The sequence below is a fragment of the Eulemur rufifrons genome, chromosome 9 (genome assembly GCF_041146395.1).
Source record: "Eulemur rufifrons isolate Redbay chromosome 9, OSU_ERuf_1, whole genome shotgun sequence".
Classification (NCBI taxonomy): Eukaryota; Metazoa; Chordata; class Mammalia; order Primates; family Lemuridae; genus Eulemur; species Eulemur rufifrons.
Window position 1 is genome coordinate 48,038,799 of NC_090991.1, and position 17,340 is coordinate 48,056,138.

Below are 17,340 nucleotides of genomic sequence, written 5' to 3' on the forward strand. Positions count from 1 at the left end.
TAATATTTGTTGTAAAATTAGAACAAACTATTTTCCCCCTCAATTATCAGGCTGAATAATGTGTTTTCAACTTTGATTTTATTTTTACTTGATGGGGATTTATAGCATTTATAGGTATTTTAGGCAATAGAACTATAAAATATGGCTGTTGAATATTGAGAAAGGTAACTGAATACCTTGTGTTGTAAAGAATGAAACTTAAAGAAAAGTGCTTCAATTACAGTAAAGGCTTTATAAATTGCACAATGTTTTGTTAAAGTTTTAGCAGTTTTCTGATATTACCAAGTAAGAAGATATTTTGTCATATTTTTTTTTTTAAAAAACCTTTCTAAGTTAAAAGTAGAGATTACTTAAGTGATCCTAAATATATCCTGTGTAACAAGGTGAAGGTAAAAACTTCAGGAGTACCAGGGATGGGGAACCTGCCACCTGTGGCCTTGTAGTTCCTTAAGTGCAGCCTTTTGACTGAATCCAAATTTAACAGAACAAACACTTTTATTTTTATTAATATATTTTTGTTTACCTTTTATATTTTTTATTTTTAAAATGAATGTATTTAAAATGCCAAAGAATAAAATAAGTTTCAACAAAATAATCCTCCCAGATTGACTAGCACAATTAGAACTTTAGTGAGCCATAAGGGCTAAATTGACAGCTGCTACGCTCATGATTTAGTTCTAACTTCCCCTACCCTAAGGCACCACTACCGCACAAGGCTGGTTGGCGAGAGTTTATGGGGGTCAGATATACCAGTCTGTTATCAGCTTTCGACAACAGTGCACTGTGTTTCTGTTTGAAGTGGAATTTGTGAATAGCTGCACAGCTTGACAGTATTTTTTAATTCTGTCTGCTTAACAACCAATCATGCCAAAGAAGAGCAAGAGAACGCTGAAGGAAGAAAACACGTTTTGTTAATGAGAACTGGAAATTACAATATTATCTTGTTTCTGCTAAAGATAAGATGATTTGCTTGCTTTTTGATACTACAATATCATCATTAAAGAAATTCAGTGCTCATCAGCATTATAACACTCATAAGCACCACAAATATTTTAAATTAGAGGGAGCAGAACAAAAGGTTATTTTGCAGAAATTTAAAGATGAAAAGCATAAGCAAAGACAATTCTTTCAAGCAGCAATAAGACCTGGAAATAATGCTATTGAAGTGACTTATAAAGTAGCTTATATACTCAGGAAAAGAGAAGCCATTCAATGATGAAGAAATTGTGAAAGAATGCGTTGTTGAAGTTGTAATGTGCTTAGACCCTGATAACACTTCAAAGTACGAACAACTGCCTCTTTCAAGGAGAACCATAACTGATTGACAGCATGACTTAGCCTTCAAATTAACAGAACAAATTCATGCAATACTTCAAAAGGAAAACACATATTATTCAATCCACTTTGGATGAATCAACTGATACTAGTGTCTCACAGCAGATTTTATACTTCATTTGGATCATAACAGAAGATTTTCTTTGCTACGAAGAGTTACTTGCTTTGGGCACTCTTTAGAATAGAACACAGGGAATAGATATCTTCAACAACTTTCATAATAAATCTCCCGAAGTTGGACTGAATTTGGTAAATTTAGTGAGTGTATGTACAGATGGTGCACCTTCCATGACAGGAAAACATGAAGAGTTTATTGTACAGATTTTAAAAAGTATCAACAGATGTTCTCATTTTTTTTAATTGTATCTTGCATCAGCAAAACTCTGCACTAAAACTACTATTTTAAGTGACACTTTGCAACAAGTTATAAGTATTGTTAACTATATTGGTACAAATGCAACATGGCATCATCAGTTTCATAACATGCTAAAGTTTAAAGATGAGGTATTCAATGTGGATTTGCCATATCATTCTAAAGTGCATTGGCTATCACAGGGAAAGGCGTTAGCCAAAATTTTATCTCTGCGAGAACAGATAGTTAAATTTTATGAAGAACAGAATCAGCAATGTGAATTATTGAAAGAAGATTTCCATAGGAACGCAGCATTTCTCTGTGATATCATATCAAATCAAAACAACTTGAATATTTCTTTGCAAGGTAAGACTAAGTGTATATAAGATATGTGGCAAAAAATCCAAGCTATCTTTCTTTCAAAACACTTCTTCAAAAGGAAATTTTGGATGAACATTTTCCCCAGTTAGCAAAGGTCATTGATGAGCAGGATGATGTATGCAAATCATTTGGAGGACACATAGCTGTTATAGACCTATGAAATGGAGAACACCATGACAGCTTCACTGACTTTGAGAATCATGACATCACACTCAAATTAGCATTTCAGCCTCGCCTAGTTGATATCACCAATGCAGCTAAAGAACTACAGAGCGATTGATTGAGCTCTCAGTATATGACATTTTAAAGTCATCATTTGATGCTAAGAAAGATCCAATTGAAATATGGAAAAATTCAGTAGAATACCCAAGTACTTCTGGCAGCATGCCCGAAAAATGCTTTCTTTCTTTTCTACCACTTATTGCTGTGAATCTACATTTTCCTACCTAATCCAAATCAAGATGCCCTTAAGGTCACAAATGACTGGTACCCATCTAGAGGATCAACTGAAACTGTGGACCTCCATGCTGCAACCAGATATTTAAATGCTTTCCAACAAAAAGCAGACACAACAAAGTCATTAAAAGGTTAGTTAACTTTAAAATTAGCAAATGGTTTTCATTTTTTGAAATTATTAAATGCATATTAGTTAGATCTTTATAAAATCATGTACATTTTAAGTATAGCTAATTGAAGTTTCTTGAATTTGACCTTGATTACAGCTAAATCAATGCAGCCTTCCAACATGAAAAGGTTGCCTGCCTCTGAACTATACCCAACTCTTGTAAATTTGAGTAGATTTGTTGTTTAAAATTAGCCACCACAAGCAAAGTTGCCTGCCTCTTCTAATACCAACAAATTTAGAAATTACTTTAAAGTTTGCAAAATAATAGTATTTTACTTTGGGTAATTATAATATCATGTTATGCAGTTTTAATTATTTAAACAGTGTGTATCATGAGGATATATATCAGGACCCTGTGGAAAAGCATAGTAGTTCATCCCTGCCTCAGGAGAATGTTATCAAAGAATTAAGGGAAGTAGTTGGGATTAGAACAAAGGCACTTCATCATTTAATAAGCCCAGGTCATCTTTGTTCTTCAGTTGAACTGAGAATGAATAGTATCCCTCAGATAAGAAACAAAAACTCATCAGGTAGCACAAAAGATGTCTTAGAAATAGGAAGCTAAATATTGTTTCCAAATCAATGGGCTCAAGACGGTGCCTCGCATCAGACTTCTGTGTCCCCAACCCCTCCCCGCTCAGGACTCTAGGAGAAGCTAGCAAAAAGGGTCATGAGTTCACTAAATGTAACTCATTCAAAAATCAGGTAGTAAACGTAATCCATTTACGTGCAGTATCTAGAAATGATTCAGGGTGATGTTAAGATTTCTAAAGAAGCTGGGGCAACACGAATAAATGTGATGACTTGCAAGGCGATTGGAAGTTGAAGAGTACTCTTGTCACTGGGCAGGAAAGACCGCAAGGCCCAGGATAACTTCTTTACAATTCAGAGACATTGGTGCCAATAGAGAATGCTGAGTGAAGACGTAAAGTTGGAAGGTACTTTGTTTAACCTGGCTAGACAGAAATTCATTCTTGGACATCCTACACAGGAGAATTCACTCTTCTCCTACTAAATTTGTATTTCCTAAGGGATATCTTAGTTCTCTTAAAGATCTAAAATCTTGCTTAATAAAATCATTCATTTAGGCTCCTTTTGATGGGGAGGAAAGAAGAGATTTTGGTAGGAAAGTGGGAAAAATAGAGGAGAATAATGGGATAAGAAGATTGTAGTGAATAAAGCCTAAATCTGAAAACTGCATCTGTCTTTCAGCTGCTGTCTACTCCTAGACAAGTCACTTCCCCTGTCTGAACCTCAGTTCTCACATGTGTAAAATGGAAATAATGATAACAACTTATAGAACACTTGTCAAGATCACATGAAATGATGTCTATAGTGAACCCAATGTAATATGTGAAAAATAGTAGACGCTTAATAATGTTTTGTTACATGAAGTTCCTTTAGAAAATTCATAATCTGTTTTGAAATTAAGGCAATAATTTGAAGTATTATATTCTCATTATATACCTTGGTTAAAATTTAAAATGGGAAATAGTATGGACCTAGACAGATCTAATGTAGTTGTGAAACACAGACTCTATGTGCTCAGGAGATTAAGACAAATAAAGAAGGAAAGAAAGAAAATGACAGACCGGCTCTAGGACAGCGTAGCCTTCCTGCCTGAATATTCCAATAGAACCTTCCCAGTTTTTGCAGGCACTCTGTATTTCTATATCTTGTGACTCCTAAAAGGAATGGATAAGTATTTTAGGGGACTAATTATTATTAAATGCCTTCAGTGCACAGGGTGGGGTTCATAACCATACAGCAATGTTTAGAAAAATCTCTAGAATAAGAGAATGAGTGGGTGAGGGAAGAAGGTAAAACTCTCACATTCTGCTCTTGATTTCTGAGCTGAATCTTGATAGCAATTTTCTGAGGATGAATTGATGAATTTTTACATAAAACATAATCCTAGAAGATAGTGAGAAGTCAGGAATACAGGCATCTCTGTTCCATCCCAACCCTGTAATCTTGACTGTATGGCTATAAGAAAACACTATATTATATATGCAAAAGTCCCATTGCCCAAAGATAGCTTCCAAATTAAAGAAATACATTACTTTTCTTTTCTTTTTAATACTATAGGATAGCTTGAAACCTTTTCCTAATCCACTTCCTCCTACTCTGTTTTATAGCAGTCACTGAATAATAGGCTTTTACTTACAGATGGCAGCAAGTTTGATTTGAAACAAATACCTTTAGATAAACTTCCAGATCTGTATGAGAAGATATTAAATATTCATGAATTCTGATCTCACAGTTTTCAATAACACTTTTGTATTTAAATCAACTCGATCACCTTTAGAGTAACAATTATTACCTTTAATAGTTAATACTTTAACTTTTTAAAAACTAAATATATTGATATATTTTCTCTCTAACAATGATGATACCTGTATACAATTTGGCAATTATGCTTATGCCTCGCTCCAAGTATGTTAGCCTTTGTAAATGAAAGAGTAAACATTGATTATATGGCAGATATCTAATAGCTTACAGACGCACATACAGTTTTCTTATTCTTAATTTTTTCTGTCCTGTTATATTTCAGTTAAGTGGGAGGACCAAACAAAACAGATGTGAAACGAGTTCTTCAGATTGAAATTTCATATTATTAAAAGAATTTTGCTTATTTTATGGAAGTTTGCACTGATAAAAGAGGTATAAAAGAGGTTATTAAAGAATTCTCTATAGGTAAAATATAAGTGCCTACCCTTAAATTGCAACATTTAAGTATGAATAAATCTAAACCCAGGTCTCCTTGCATATTCAGTATGATAAATATTGTTTGGAAACACTCTAAAGGAAATCTGTTTAAAACAGTTTATTATAAATTAAAAATTTTAACGGCCATGAAGGGATCACATATAGGAGCTGAAAATTACTATTTTGTTCTTTAAATAAGGAAATAAATGGAACTGATTATAATATTTCATGCATTTTGATGTAACAAATTACTTCATGGGATACAACAGGAAACCAAGATAATTTTCCATCAATTGCACTGTCGAAGATTGTCCTACTGTAATATTTTGATTTTAGTGCGTTAGGACTTATTTCTAGCAGAACACTGGAATAGAAGTATTCATCTTTGACATGGTCATTCATTTCTGTCTCAGGACCTAGGTGCATTTTAATAGATGGGATGAGAGAGAAAGGGCTGTTTTGTCTCTCAAGGAATTGCTAAACCAGATGTTGAAAAGGGAGGGAGATTTTTAAATTTTAGCTGAAAAGCACTAGCCAATGAATTAAAATCTGATATCCAATCAGTAACAATGCCTCCAGCCAGATAGCTTTGGGCACTTCTGAGTCCACCTCTGGCCACTTCTTTACTCCACCATGAAGTAACTTTTCCAGGTCACTTCTTATTGTATATTTGTGGAGGATTTGTGCTAAAAGCGTTCAGATCACCATCTGCTCCACAGATCAAAGGCATCCATCTCCAAAGTTCCTCCCTGAAACCAGGGTCAATGTTGGAAAATTTAAATCAGTGAGTGCCACTCACAAAATGAATTTCAGATTTTATTGCATTTTAATTTTTCAAAGAATTGAGTCTATGATATTTAGCTAAAATGAAACTATAATAATACTATGGTATTATAATTAGTTTTCCTAAATTATTATATTTTCTGTTTGGTTCCTTACAGAGGAAAAAAATGACATTGCTGTACTTCAAAGGCATTTTTATGTCTTCATTCTGTTTTAGCAGGAAAAAATTATTTAAAACATTGTTTGCATATATTGAGATGGTTATAAAAATCTAAGCTTGTTTTTAACATGTAAAGAAATGTTTTTCAGTGATGTTCACCCATTATGAAGTTAAGCAACCTTTCCTTAACTTTGAAATGCTTCCAGATTTCTTATCTTCAGATAGGATTTATATAAAAAGCTGAAAACACCAAAATTAAGAAACCGAACCCCAAATTTGTGATCCTTGAATATCAGAAAGCCATCTGAACTTTCACAGTATTCCAACAGAGGGCAGTGGAATTCCACAGATGAATTTGGTGGCTAGGCTGACAAATAGATCCCCACAATGTAAATCTCTGAAGAGAAATCTGTCTTAACACAGCTACCTCAGGAAAGGGGGAATTATTGCACTTAATTAAAGTGTATTGACACCATATGTGGCTCCACCTCCCCACCTCCCCTTTTTGGATTCATTAAGGATTTAAAAAAATATCAGAAACTAGTAAAGGCAATATTCCTATGGAGTCTGTCTTAACCCCTAAACATTAATCCTATAAAAATTACACTTAAACAAAAAGCTAGTTAGCAAACAGAAGCCTTTCAAATGAGACAATGTATGTTTGTTATCTCTATAACTCAAAGGAATGTCATTGGACTATTTTGTAAAATATTCTTTTAATGATAGTTTGTGTTTTCTTTTGTAATTTTTAAAACAATTTTAAAAGACAGTAAAGCTCTAATTATTTTTGCCACTGAAATGTATGTAAAGATTTGAACTTTTTAGATCACCTGAATAGAAATAGAAAGATTTTTATGTGTGTAATTCTCCATATTCCTTAAAGTCCTTGCTCTTTGAATAAAATACATCCATTAGAACTGAAAGTAAAATTTTGTCATGAGTTGGACATTTATAAAAATCTTAAGCTAAATTCAATCCTTTGGAAAAATACAGTTCAAAAATCTGATTTTAAGAAACATTTTAATAATTTCTCTTCTTTATTCCCTTTTTTTTTGGTGAGAACTCTTGTGTTCTTTTTATTTGTTTTCTAACCAAGTTTTGCTTTACACTCATCAAAACACACTTGGAGGTAGAGATATATTTTATCATCACATTTGAATTAGTTCTAGAATTAATTCCTAAAATCTGATGATTACCAGAGGCTGGGAAGGGGAGATGAAGTGGGGATGGTTAATGGGTGTAAAAATATAGTTAGATATTTAGATAGAATGAACAATATTTGATAGCACAACAAAATGACTATAATCAACAATAAGTTAGGGCATACTTTAAAATAACTAAAAGAGTGGAACTGGAATGTTTCTAAAATCTGGATTTTTCCTATGTTCTAAATAAATTGATTTCTTCTTTATATTTTTAAATATTATAGCATTTTATTTAATGTATTTATTCATTTACTGATTATTAAATAATAAATAATGATTGTGGAACATTTAGGAAACATAACCAATATAATATAAATTTAAAATGACCCATACTTCCACCTCCCAGAGATATGCTATCAGCCTGATATTTAGTCATCTTTTTTCATATATATGCACAAGAAATAGGTATATATCTCATGTATGTTAACATATATTTTTCACATGTATTAATATTTTTCACATGTGTGTATACATATTTTTTTTAAAAATTGGATTATACCAGGCATAGAATTTTGTAATGTTTCCATTTTACCTAATATTATGGTTTGTAGACTTTCCCAAGTCTTTAGGTTATCACTATATGATTTTAAATGGCTACGAACTATTATATAGATATGTCATAATTCACTTATTTTTTTTTCATTGTAGATGAATAATACATCTGAAACTTCCATACTCTAGAAACTGAAAATGGAATCCAAAGTCAAAAGTGTTGTATGTTGTTAATTCTGAGTCTTTTGACTTAAAAATTCTGTCTTTGAAATTAGTTTCATGATTAATCTAAATAAACATCTAGTAAATACAATAAGAAAAGTCTTAAAACAGAAGAATATTGACTGTATACTTTTAGAGGTGAGATAAATACTTCAACGACTATAATTTAGTAGCATGAATAAGGTAAAGTAGAATTTGAGTCTCTTATTTATGACTATTTATTACGGATGAATGAATGCTTTTGCCTACAATAAAACTCTCCTAGGCCTTTTGTTAAGGTGAAATAGACTTTAGAATGAATGCCAGTTTTTCAATATTCATATGCCCAAAAATATTTTCAGATACTTTTCCTGCTATTAGACAAAACTCAAAAGATATATTAGATATTTCATTACATCATTCAGAATGATATATTTAGTAACTAAATTTGAAACCTAGGTACAAAATATTTAAAAATCTTTACAAAGTCAGAAGCCAATACTAAAGAAAAATTGTTCCAGCTAATACAAAGGAAATACTAAGGAAAAAGTTCTGTTTCCCACCCTACCCTACTCTCCATAAACCCTCGTTTTCAACCAGCTGGATACTGATCTATTTATTGTATCACATTGATATAAGAACTTCTGCATGGCTTGTAAAATAACTATACATTTGACATCAAATACAGAATGAATACAGAATTTATTGCAGATGGTAGTTGTCCTTAGAATTTTTTGAGAATACTTAGTTTATATAGGCATATATCTATATAAATATCTATTTCTATATATAATATTTTATAGACCTTACAGTTTTAAAAGGCCTTTTATATTTTTAGAGTGGGTAAAGGAAAATCAGGGTATGTGTATCCTAATAGTATATCTCAGAAAAGTTAAAATTGGCTGAAAAACTGGTAAAATATTGGTAGTTATTAGACTACAGTGACTTAGCATCCTGAGAACTGAATCCTATTTTCTGATGCATACTGCAGTGCATACTCTACCCAAACAGGAAAACATGTTCTTTTAAGTCTTTTCATAAGTGTATCTGATTGCATATATTACACGTAATAAATAAGTATATTATATATGTATAATATATATGTAAACACACATTTGAGTACACATAGGGTGAGAGAGAGAAAAAATACAAAGAAAGCATATAGTGTACATAAATGAAAATGCCTAACTATATATACATTGAACTATTTTCAGCTCATAATTAGTTGAAGAAAAAATAAATAGCAACTTTTAAGAATCCGTCATTTCTCTACACTTTGGCCTAGGGATTATTTTTAAACAAAGAAACATTTTCAGCCTTAATCATAGCTCTGAGTAAATGAAAGCGTTCCTGCACATTTGAATTTCACAGGTTTTGTATTTCACACTGGGAGTCAGGCTTTCACAGATTTTTAACTACCTTAAAACCTTGTTAACTTTCAGCTGAAATTGCTGTTTAACAATGTCATGTTCTTGTGGGAATATAGGATCTTTTAGAAAGCAGTTTTGAGGAACTCTATTCCCAGAGCAATCTAATTCCCAAACTGGGTGGAAACAGCACGAGGTTGGTAGAAGTAACTTTGGCTTAAAGGGCAAGCTATGTTCAGAGACAAATGGTGGAATGGAACAAAGACGAATTCTCCCTAAAATAAAAATTAGCCAGTGCATGAGAAATTTTTTCTCATTGAGAATGACAAGGACCAGCTCTGGTGCTGGTGATAGTGGTGTATACCAGCTGTTTGTAATGTCCTCTGTCTGCTTCTGTGGCGTGAGGAAGGGGTCGCGACTTACTGGTGACTCCTGGGTAGCCAATGTTTTCCATCTGCTCCCACCTGGTGCCTCCCCGGATAGCCGTGTGCAAGAGAGCGCCAGTCTGAGATATCAGAGTTAGCCCGCAGCTGGGAGCTCAGTTATGGTGTTGAAGGCTTTAATTCTCGGTGAAAATGAAAAGCCAAGGTGGGAACCACCTGAGGATTTCAATGGTTAGTAGGTAAGGAAAAGGGCTCAGGATGCTTTTCTTTGAAGTCCACCAAATGGGAGAACAAATAAAGAGTGAAGACTGAGTAGGAATCAGAACCATGAAGGATTTGAGAACAGGTATTTAGACAATGTGTGTAAAATATCGTAGGCTATAAGGATGTTGCTCATAGACATTTAAAGAAGTATTTTGCACTCTTTCTAACTGCTCCCTTCTAAACCAGGGGTTCTCAGCCTGAGAAGATTTTGCTCTCAGATGACATTTGGCAATGTCTGGAGACAGTTTTGGCCGTCATACCTGGATGGAGAGGTGCTACTGCAGGCATCTGGTGGGTAGAGGCCAAGGATGCTTGGAAACATCCTACAATGAACAGGACAGTACCCCTTCATCTCCATAACAAAGAATTATCCAGCCCCAAATGTCATAGTACCCAAGTTGAGAAAACCTGGTTTAAGCTCACTTTTCAGATCATGGTTACCAATTAACAGCACACTGTCTGGGGAATGTGCATGCTTGTAGCTCTGACTTGGGTGGTGCAAAGGCAATTTACGTGACCAGTGTTTGTACCCCCGTAATGTTCTGAAATTTTAAAAAAAATGGAAAAAAAAAAACCAGCAGCAGATTTATTGTAGAAATTATGTAAAAATGGAAATTTGTGACCTTTAAATCAACATGCTGATCTGGCATACAGATTCTTACACTTATATTAAAAGTACCATGAACCTGAAATAATTTAGCCTTTTGAGCAGTCATGAACAGATTTTTTTGTATTTGTCATTTTTGTATGTTTTTCAGGATTTTATTATTCATTTTAAAAATGTTTGCCTTAAAGAGAAAAAGTGAACAGGGGTCTAGAGTGCAAATTTACCTAAACAATAAAGGAAACAAAATAATAGAGACGTTTCAAATTAAGTAAGGGCCAAAAAATAGCTATAGAAATAAAATATTAGTGCGTCTGGTAAGGTAATAGAGTGGGTTTTTCTTTCCCCCTCTTTTTTAGGCACATATTGAACTATAAAAGAAAAAGGCACTTGGTTTGTCGGCATTGTTCTGCATTCCTCATTACAGGCTTTCTTCTCCTAGAAAGCTTTCTAGACCTCTATGAAGCAGACATTGTGGGGTGTGAAACTGTCAAATGGAGACAAAAGGCTTCCAAGGGGCCTAGTGTTGCATTAGAAGGCACTTGTTTTCCATCTCAAAATCGAGCTTGCATGTGATGAAGTCTGTTTTTTCTAAAACTTGGCAGCAGCTGACCAGTAAAATTTGGTCTTTGCCGGAAGTCTTAGCTACAGCGGTGGCAAGGGTTAATATTAAACCCACCACAGCATTTTGCACAATCTCCCAGGAGATCTTTCAATGGATTTCCACTGCCACTGGAAATAATGGCTCGCAGCTGCAGCAACCCATGGTAACACTTGATATTCCCGTCGCAAGCAGGGCCAGTGCTTTCACTGGAAATGAGGAAATCACTAGCGCTGTGCTGTACGTTGTGCCTGGGGTCAAAGTTCCTAAGCCACAACCTAAAATGACCTCTCAGCCCCAAACGCCGCCTAGGTTGCTTCTGGATGCATTTATTACCTCCTCATTTTATGAAAAATATACACTGGCACATATATACAAAGGTAAAAGCCAATGAAAATCCCTAGGGAAATGGACATTCCTGGTGTAAAGGGAATTGATTTCTGTTTTTCAGGGAGTATTTTTCATCTACTTAAAGGGAGTCTAGGGTTATTCTTTCAAGGAGTAAGTGGCCAAATGTGTCATATGATTTAAATGCAGTAAAACATTCTTCCATTCCCAATACCTCCAAGTCTCTCTAATCCATTGGCCCCGGTGCTAAAAGTCTGTCTTTGTATGTTTCATTCTCTCGGGATAAAACTTTGAACATCAGAAACAATTGGTAAAAATGGAACCACCTCCAGGGAAATACCAGTATTTAGAGAAGTCCTTGAGCTGGGCAGTTCCAGCTATTTGTGTAGCTTCCCCAGTCCCTATCATTTGATAGATCAACATTTGCCCAATCAGTCATTCACTCATGCATTTAAGTATTTGTTTATTCAATCATCCCTTCATTATTTATGCATTCACTAGATAGACTTGTTGCATTCCAAAAAATTGCCAGGCAAAGGGCAGAGTAGATGGCCTATGTCATTTTTATGGGCAAGTTCCTCCTTTAGACCAGCTACTCCAGAGAGGCAACCCCTCAGGCTCTCCAGATACACATCAGTGATTTAAAACAAGCCCAAACTACCCTACTGCATTGCAAATTATGTATCTCTATATAATATATTTAGACATTATATGCAGTGTTTTATTTTTATATTTTGTATGATACATTTTTTAAATATTTTATAGTGTCTGTGTGTATTTGTAGGTTTGTAAGGGAGCTTTGTTGAGACTGCCCTAGGAATTCCACAATTCTATGCAATACTGAAAATCAATGTGACAGAATTTTAAAGTATCAGAAAGCACTGGGGCTACTCTATGATGTCATGGAGGTCCCTTGAGAAAATGTGGTCATTAAGTGAGTTGCATGTGGTGATAAGAAGCCATTAAAATAAACAGACTTCTCCATAATTACTAAATTTCTCAGAAAAACAATTAGAGTGCTTGAGACATTTTGTATCTGTCTTCCACTGAGTTCAAAGTTTCCGCTCCACCCATTTACTGAAAAGTGCTGGTTGAAATTGTGCAGCATAACCAAAAGAAAAAAGAATTAGAGGCCCCTCTGGAGTATTGGACAGAAATTTTTGCTGTGTTTAGTTTTCTTTTAAACAGTTGGGGGCTCTGAAATAAAATGGAATAAATGGACTTGTTCTGTATAAAAGATATACTCACTTTCAAATTATTTTTCATGATGTCAATTTTTAGAGCTATAATAATTAAACAGCAATCTTGTATTATTATAGTCGATCATATATCTGGGAATATTATATATGTACATATTGTATATCACAGTATTTCATTCATATGTGCATATGAATGTATAAATATGCACACATATACTTATTACATGTAAACTATCATATTGGTAACAATTAATTTTCTTTTTACCTCACAAGCCAGGCCATTAGCACCTGGAATTCCAGGTTAGAAATACATCCCTGTGTCATCAGATTCTTATGAAAATGTTGAAATGGGAACCATTAAGCTTTCACTGCAGCATATGTTCATATAAATTAAATATAAAGACAAAATAATTTTGATGGTTTCAATTTACATTTTTATATCCAAGACTAAGATAAGATGGAAGGTGAAAAAAAAAATGGAGACTTTTGAGAACTTTATTGTCAGACCAAGCGGGGAGAAAGAAACTGAAAGAGGATATTGGAGGACACCTAGCCAAGGACACAGTAATCTGCCTCACAGGTTTGTGCTGGTCCTGACTTACTGACTGACATTACCCAGGCTGAGTTAGACCCCAATAAACTGTTCCCCATTTTAAGGAAATAATGTATCCCTGTGCCCTAAACTAATTTTTGTAAATTTAATCTTATTCTTATTTATGTATATGACTAGTTCAGAGAAGCTTTATTTTCATTTTAAAGGCATAATAAAGGATTAAATTATATTATGTCAACTTGAGTTACATGACAGGGTCTCATTGCCTAATGGCTTTGCTATTTTTGTGCCTCAGAGAAACTTCCTCAGGGACCCTCAGGAACACGGGACAACTACTGTCCTCTCCCCCACCTAAAACACACAGCTTCTCTTTCTTTGTACTCAAATAGCATCTTGTCCTTATTACAACCATAGCATATATTTTCCATTTATATTGTTTATTTACACTCATTTTGCCTCTGCCTTTAGAGTATGTGCTTCTAGGAGACAGAGGTAAGGATGCATTTATCAAAGTGACATCAGGATCCTTTGGCACAGTTTGGACAGTCAGTAAAATTTTGTGGAATGAATAAGCGAAAGGATAAATGAAGGGGTCATTTTAGTCTGATTTGTGGAATGCATGGGCTTGTGGAATGCCTGCCTAGAAAGGAGTTTTGCTTGTGCTTTCTCAGCATATATGGTATTTAAGAGGCATGCTTATAGCACATTATACATCTCTAAGAATACAGAGATGAAAGAGATGACCATTCTCCTAGGATGCTGGAGAGGAATGTCTGAAAAGCTCTCATTTTATAAATAATCTACCAAATTTAAATCTTGTTCAAATGTTTATAACAGAGAACATGTTTTTAGTGGTTGCAAGAGAGCAATGACCTCTAGCATCTATTAATATTCTGCCAACTTTTGGTTACTAAATTTATCATCAGGGATGAATGTTATTTTCTGCACCATATAGAATTTTCTGGTAGAATTTAAACTAAATTTAGAGAAATAACATACAGAATTATGTGTAGGCTTCACTCATATGTGTATAAAAATAAATACCATGTGTGCCTGTACTCACGTACTTAATTTGGGGAATTCTTAAAAAATGGATGGGCCTCTACTATTTTTACTAGTGGATGGGGAGCAAAAGAACAGAAAATGTAAAAATGATCTGTTCCTTTGGAACGCATTTGTAAAATTTAGTTTTTATATGTTCGTGTTGCTTTTTTCCTTTCCTTATTTATTTTATATATTTTTTTGCAATGTTTTTTTCCATAATATTTAAGTTTTTTCGATGTTTAGATATTTTTCTTCGGTGAAGCACGAGTTTCTTTTCGTGGTCCCTGATCAGTTTTAAACAGTTGGAACACCAGTGGCACTGTTAACTGCTTTCTGGGCAGCCTCTTTAGCTTGGTGGGCTTGTAGTACAGCTACAGCTTCATCAACCTTAGAACGGAGAGACTCTGGAGACTCAAGAATATGAAGAAGTTCTGAATTCTCAATCTCCAACAACATGCCAGTGATTTTGCCAGCAAGAGTAGGGTGCATGGCTTGAATAAGAGGAAACAGCCATTCACCCAACATTTGCTTTTGCTCTTGAGGAGGGGCAGATGCCAACATGGAAGCAGTCAAAGGTTCCTGACCTTGTACATGAACAGCAGGCTGTTCCATGGTAACTTGTGGCTGTGCATTAAGATGTCGTTGAGGATTACGAACTCCTGCAGCATATTTGTACTGTGGAACGGTGTGGACAGCAGGAGTAGCTGCAGCAGCAGCAGCTGCAGGACGTGGACCCATTGTCTGTGTTGATGTGTTAGCAACACGCTGTGTTGACATGACTCGTGGAACCTGGGAAGAAGCTGGTCTCATAGTACTAAATCGTGGTCTAGGAGCGGCTGGGCGGATAGCACCGGGCATATTTTGGAATGGATGAGGTCTGGCACGCTGAGCAGTCCAGCAAGGACTTGCTCTTAGTTGAGCAATTTGGATAGGAAGATAGTATGCAGCACGGTTCTGAGTCTGTGGGATAGCTGCCATGAAGTAACCTGAAGGAGGTGCTGGCTGATAGGGGTTGATTACTGGGTTGGGCACAGCTGGTATACTTGCCATTCTCTGCATATACTGGTTAGTGAGGTGAGGCTGGCACTCTTCTTTGTGCTGAGCTAAAGCTACAGACAATGGCTTGGTGGCCACAATTCTACCATTCATTTCTGTAACTGCTTTAGTGGCTTCTTCTCGTGAGGAGAAACATACAAAACCAAACCCTTTGCTGCGACCACCCTCCATCATAACCTTTGCACTAGTGATTGTACCAAATGGAGAAAACTCTTTCCGGAGACGTTCATCATCAATACCATCATTAAGATTTTTCACATAAAGGTTAACACCCTGGTATCTGGTGATCCTGTCTTGCTTCATCTGTTCAAATTTGCGCTGAAGTTCCGTCTGCCGTTCCACTTTTTTCTGAGCTCGACCAACGTATATTTGTTTTCCATTGAGCTCCTTTCCATTCATCTCATCCACAGCTCTCTGTGCATCTTCATGCCTTTCAAAGCTTACAAATCCAAATCCTTTGGATTTTCCACTTTCACCAGTCATTACTTTCACACTTAAGGCAGGGCCAAACTTGCCAAAGAGATCCTTAAGGCGCTCATCATCCGTGTCTTCTCCAAAATTCTTGATGTAAACATTGGTGAACTCTTTTGCCCTAGCTCCGAGTTCTGCTTCTCTTTCTTTACGAGACTTAAATCGTCCAACAAATACTTTGCGATCATTTAGAAGCATCCCATTCAGTTTTTCAATTGCTCTTTCAGCTGCTTCCTGTGTCTCAAAGTGTACAAATCCATAGCCCTTGGAACCATTTTCATCACAAACCACCTTACATGAAAGGATGTTACCAAAAGCAGACAATGTATCATGCAGTGCTTTATTATCAATGGATTTGTCCAAATTTTTAATGAATATGTTGCCTACTCCACTTTTGCGAAGTGATGGATCACGCTGAGACCACATGATGCGTACTGGCTTGCCCTTGATAACATCAAAATTCATGGTGTCCAAAGCACGCTCCGCGTCCGCCGGCTGCTGGAAGTTCACGTACGCGTAGCCCAAGGAGCGGCGGGTGATCATGTCCCTGCAGACCCGGATGGAGAGGATGGGCCCGGCCGGGCTGAACTTCTCGTAGAGCATCGCCTCGATCACGTCGGGGTGTAGGTCCCCCACGTAGAGCGAGGCCATGGGGTAGCTGGGGGCGCTGGGGTTCATCTCGGCACGGCTGCCCGCAGGCCCGCAGGCCGCGACCTTTCCGTGAGAGAAGAGCGACTAGAGTGCTGGGCCGGGGGCGGAGCCGGGGGATGGGAGCGGGGGCAAGCGCAGAGGGACAAAAATCAGCCGGAATCGAAAACTCTCAACGGCCGCAGAGCGGGGTCGGTCAGAGGGTGGCGGTGTCGGTCCGGGCCACGGGAAGGCCTCGGTCTCTTGGTTCCTTCTTGGAGCTGCTGCGGGGCCGCGGGCGGGTGGGTCTCGGCTGCTTCACCGGGTTATTTTATAAAAGAGGAGAAAAAAAAAAAAAAAAAAGTCTCCGGTGGGGGAGATGCGGAATTTTTATAAAATTGTTTTTGGTTTTTTTTAAAAGATTTTTAATTTTTTTTTTATTTTTAAGAATTCATTTTATTTTATTTTATATTTATTTTTATTTCATCTTATTATGGGGGATACGGAATTTCAGGTTACATACGTTGCCCATGTACCGCCTGTCCCCCCAAGTCAAAGCTCCAGGCGTGTCCATTCCCCA

At 35.9% G+C, this 17,340-nt stretch overlaps 1 protein-coding gene across 2 annotated transcripts; it reads right to left on the reverse strand.

Annotated features, from left to right (window-relative positions):
• Window positions 1-14,809: 14,809 nt before the first annotated feature.
• On the reverse strand, window positions 14,810-16,852 carry LOC138391729 (polyadenylate-binding protein 1-like). 2 transcript variants are annotated; one of them, XM_069481663.1, is made up of 2 exons: window positions 15,479-16,852; window positions 14,810-15,211 (listed from the first exon to the last, which is right to left on the reverse strand). In XM_069481663.1, exons 1-2 carry the CDS (start codon window positions 16,809-16,811, stop codon window positions 14,901-14,903), a joined length of 1,644 nt encoding a protein of 547 aa, XP_069337764.1. In that variant the 5' UTR covers window positions 16,812-16,852; the 3' UTR covers window positions 14,810-14,900. The 2 variants fall into 2 exon arrangements, with proteins under 2 accessions (XP_069337764.1, XP_069337763.1); XM_069481662.1 differs by having other exon boundaries at window positions 14,810-16,852.
• Between the last annotated feature and the right edge of the window lie 488 nt (window positions 16,853-17,340).

Bases quoted from the DNA above. Each gene is read 5' to 3' on its own strand.
- LOC138391729 (XM_069481662.1), bottom strand. From the start codon at position 16,811: ATGAACCCCAGCGCCCCCAGCTACCCCATGGCCTCGCTCTACGTGGGG.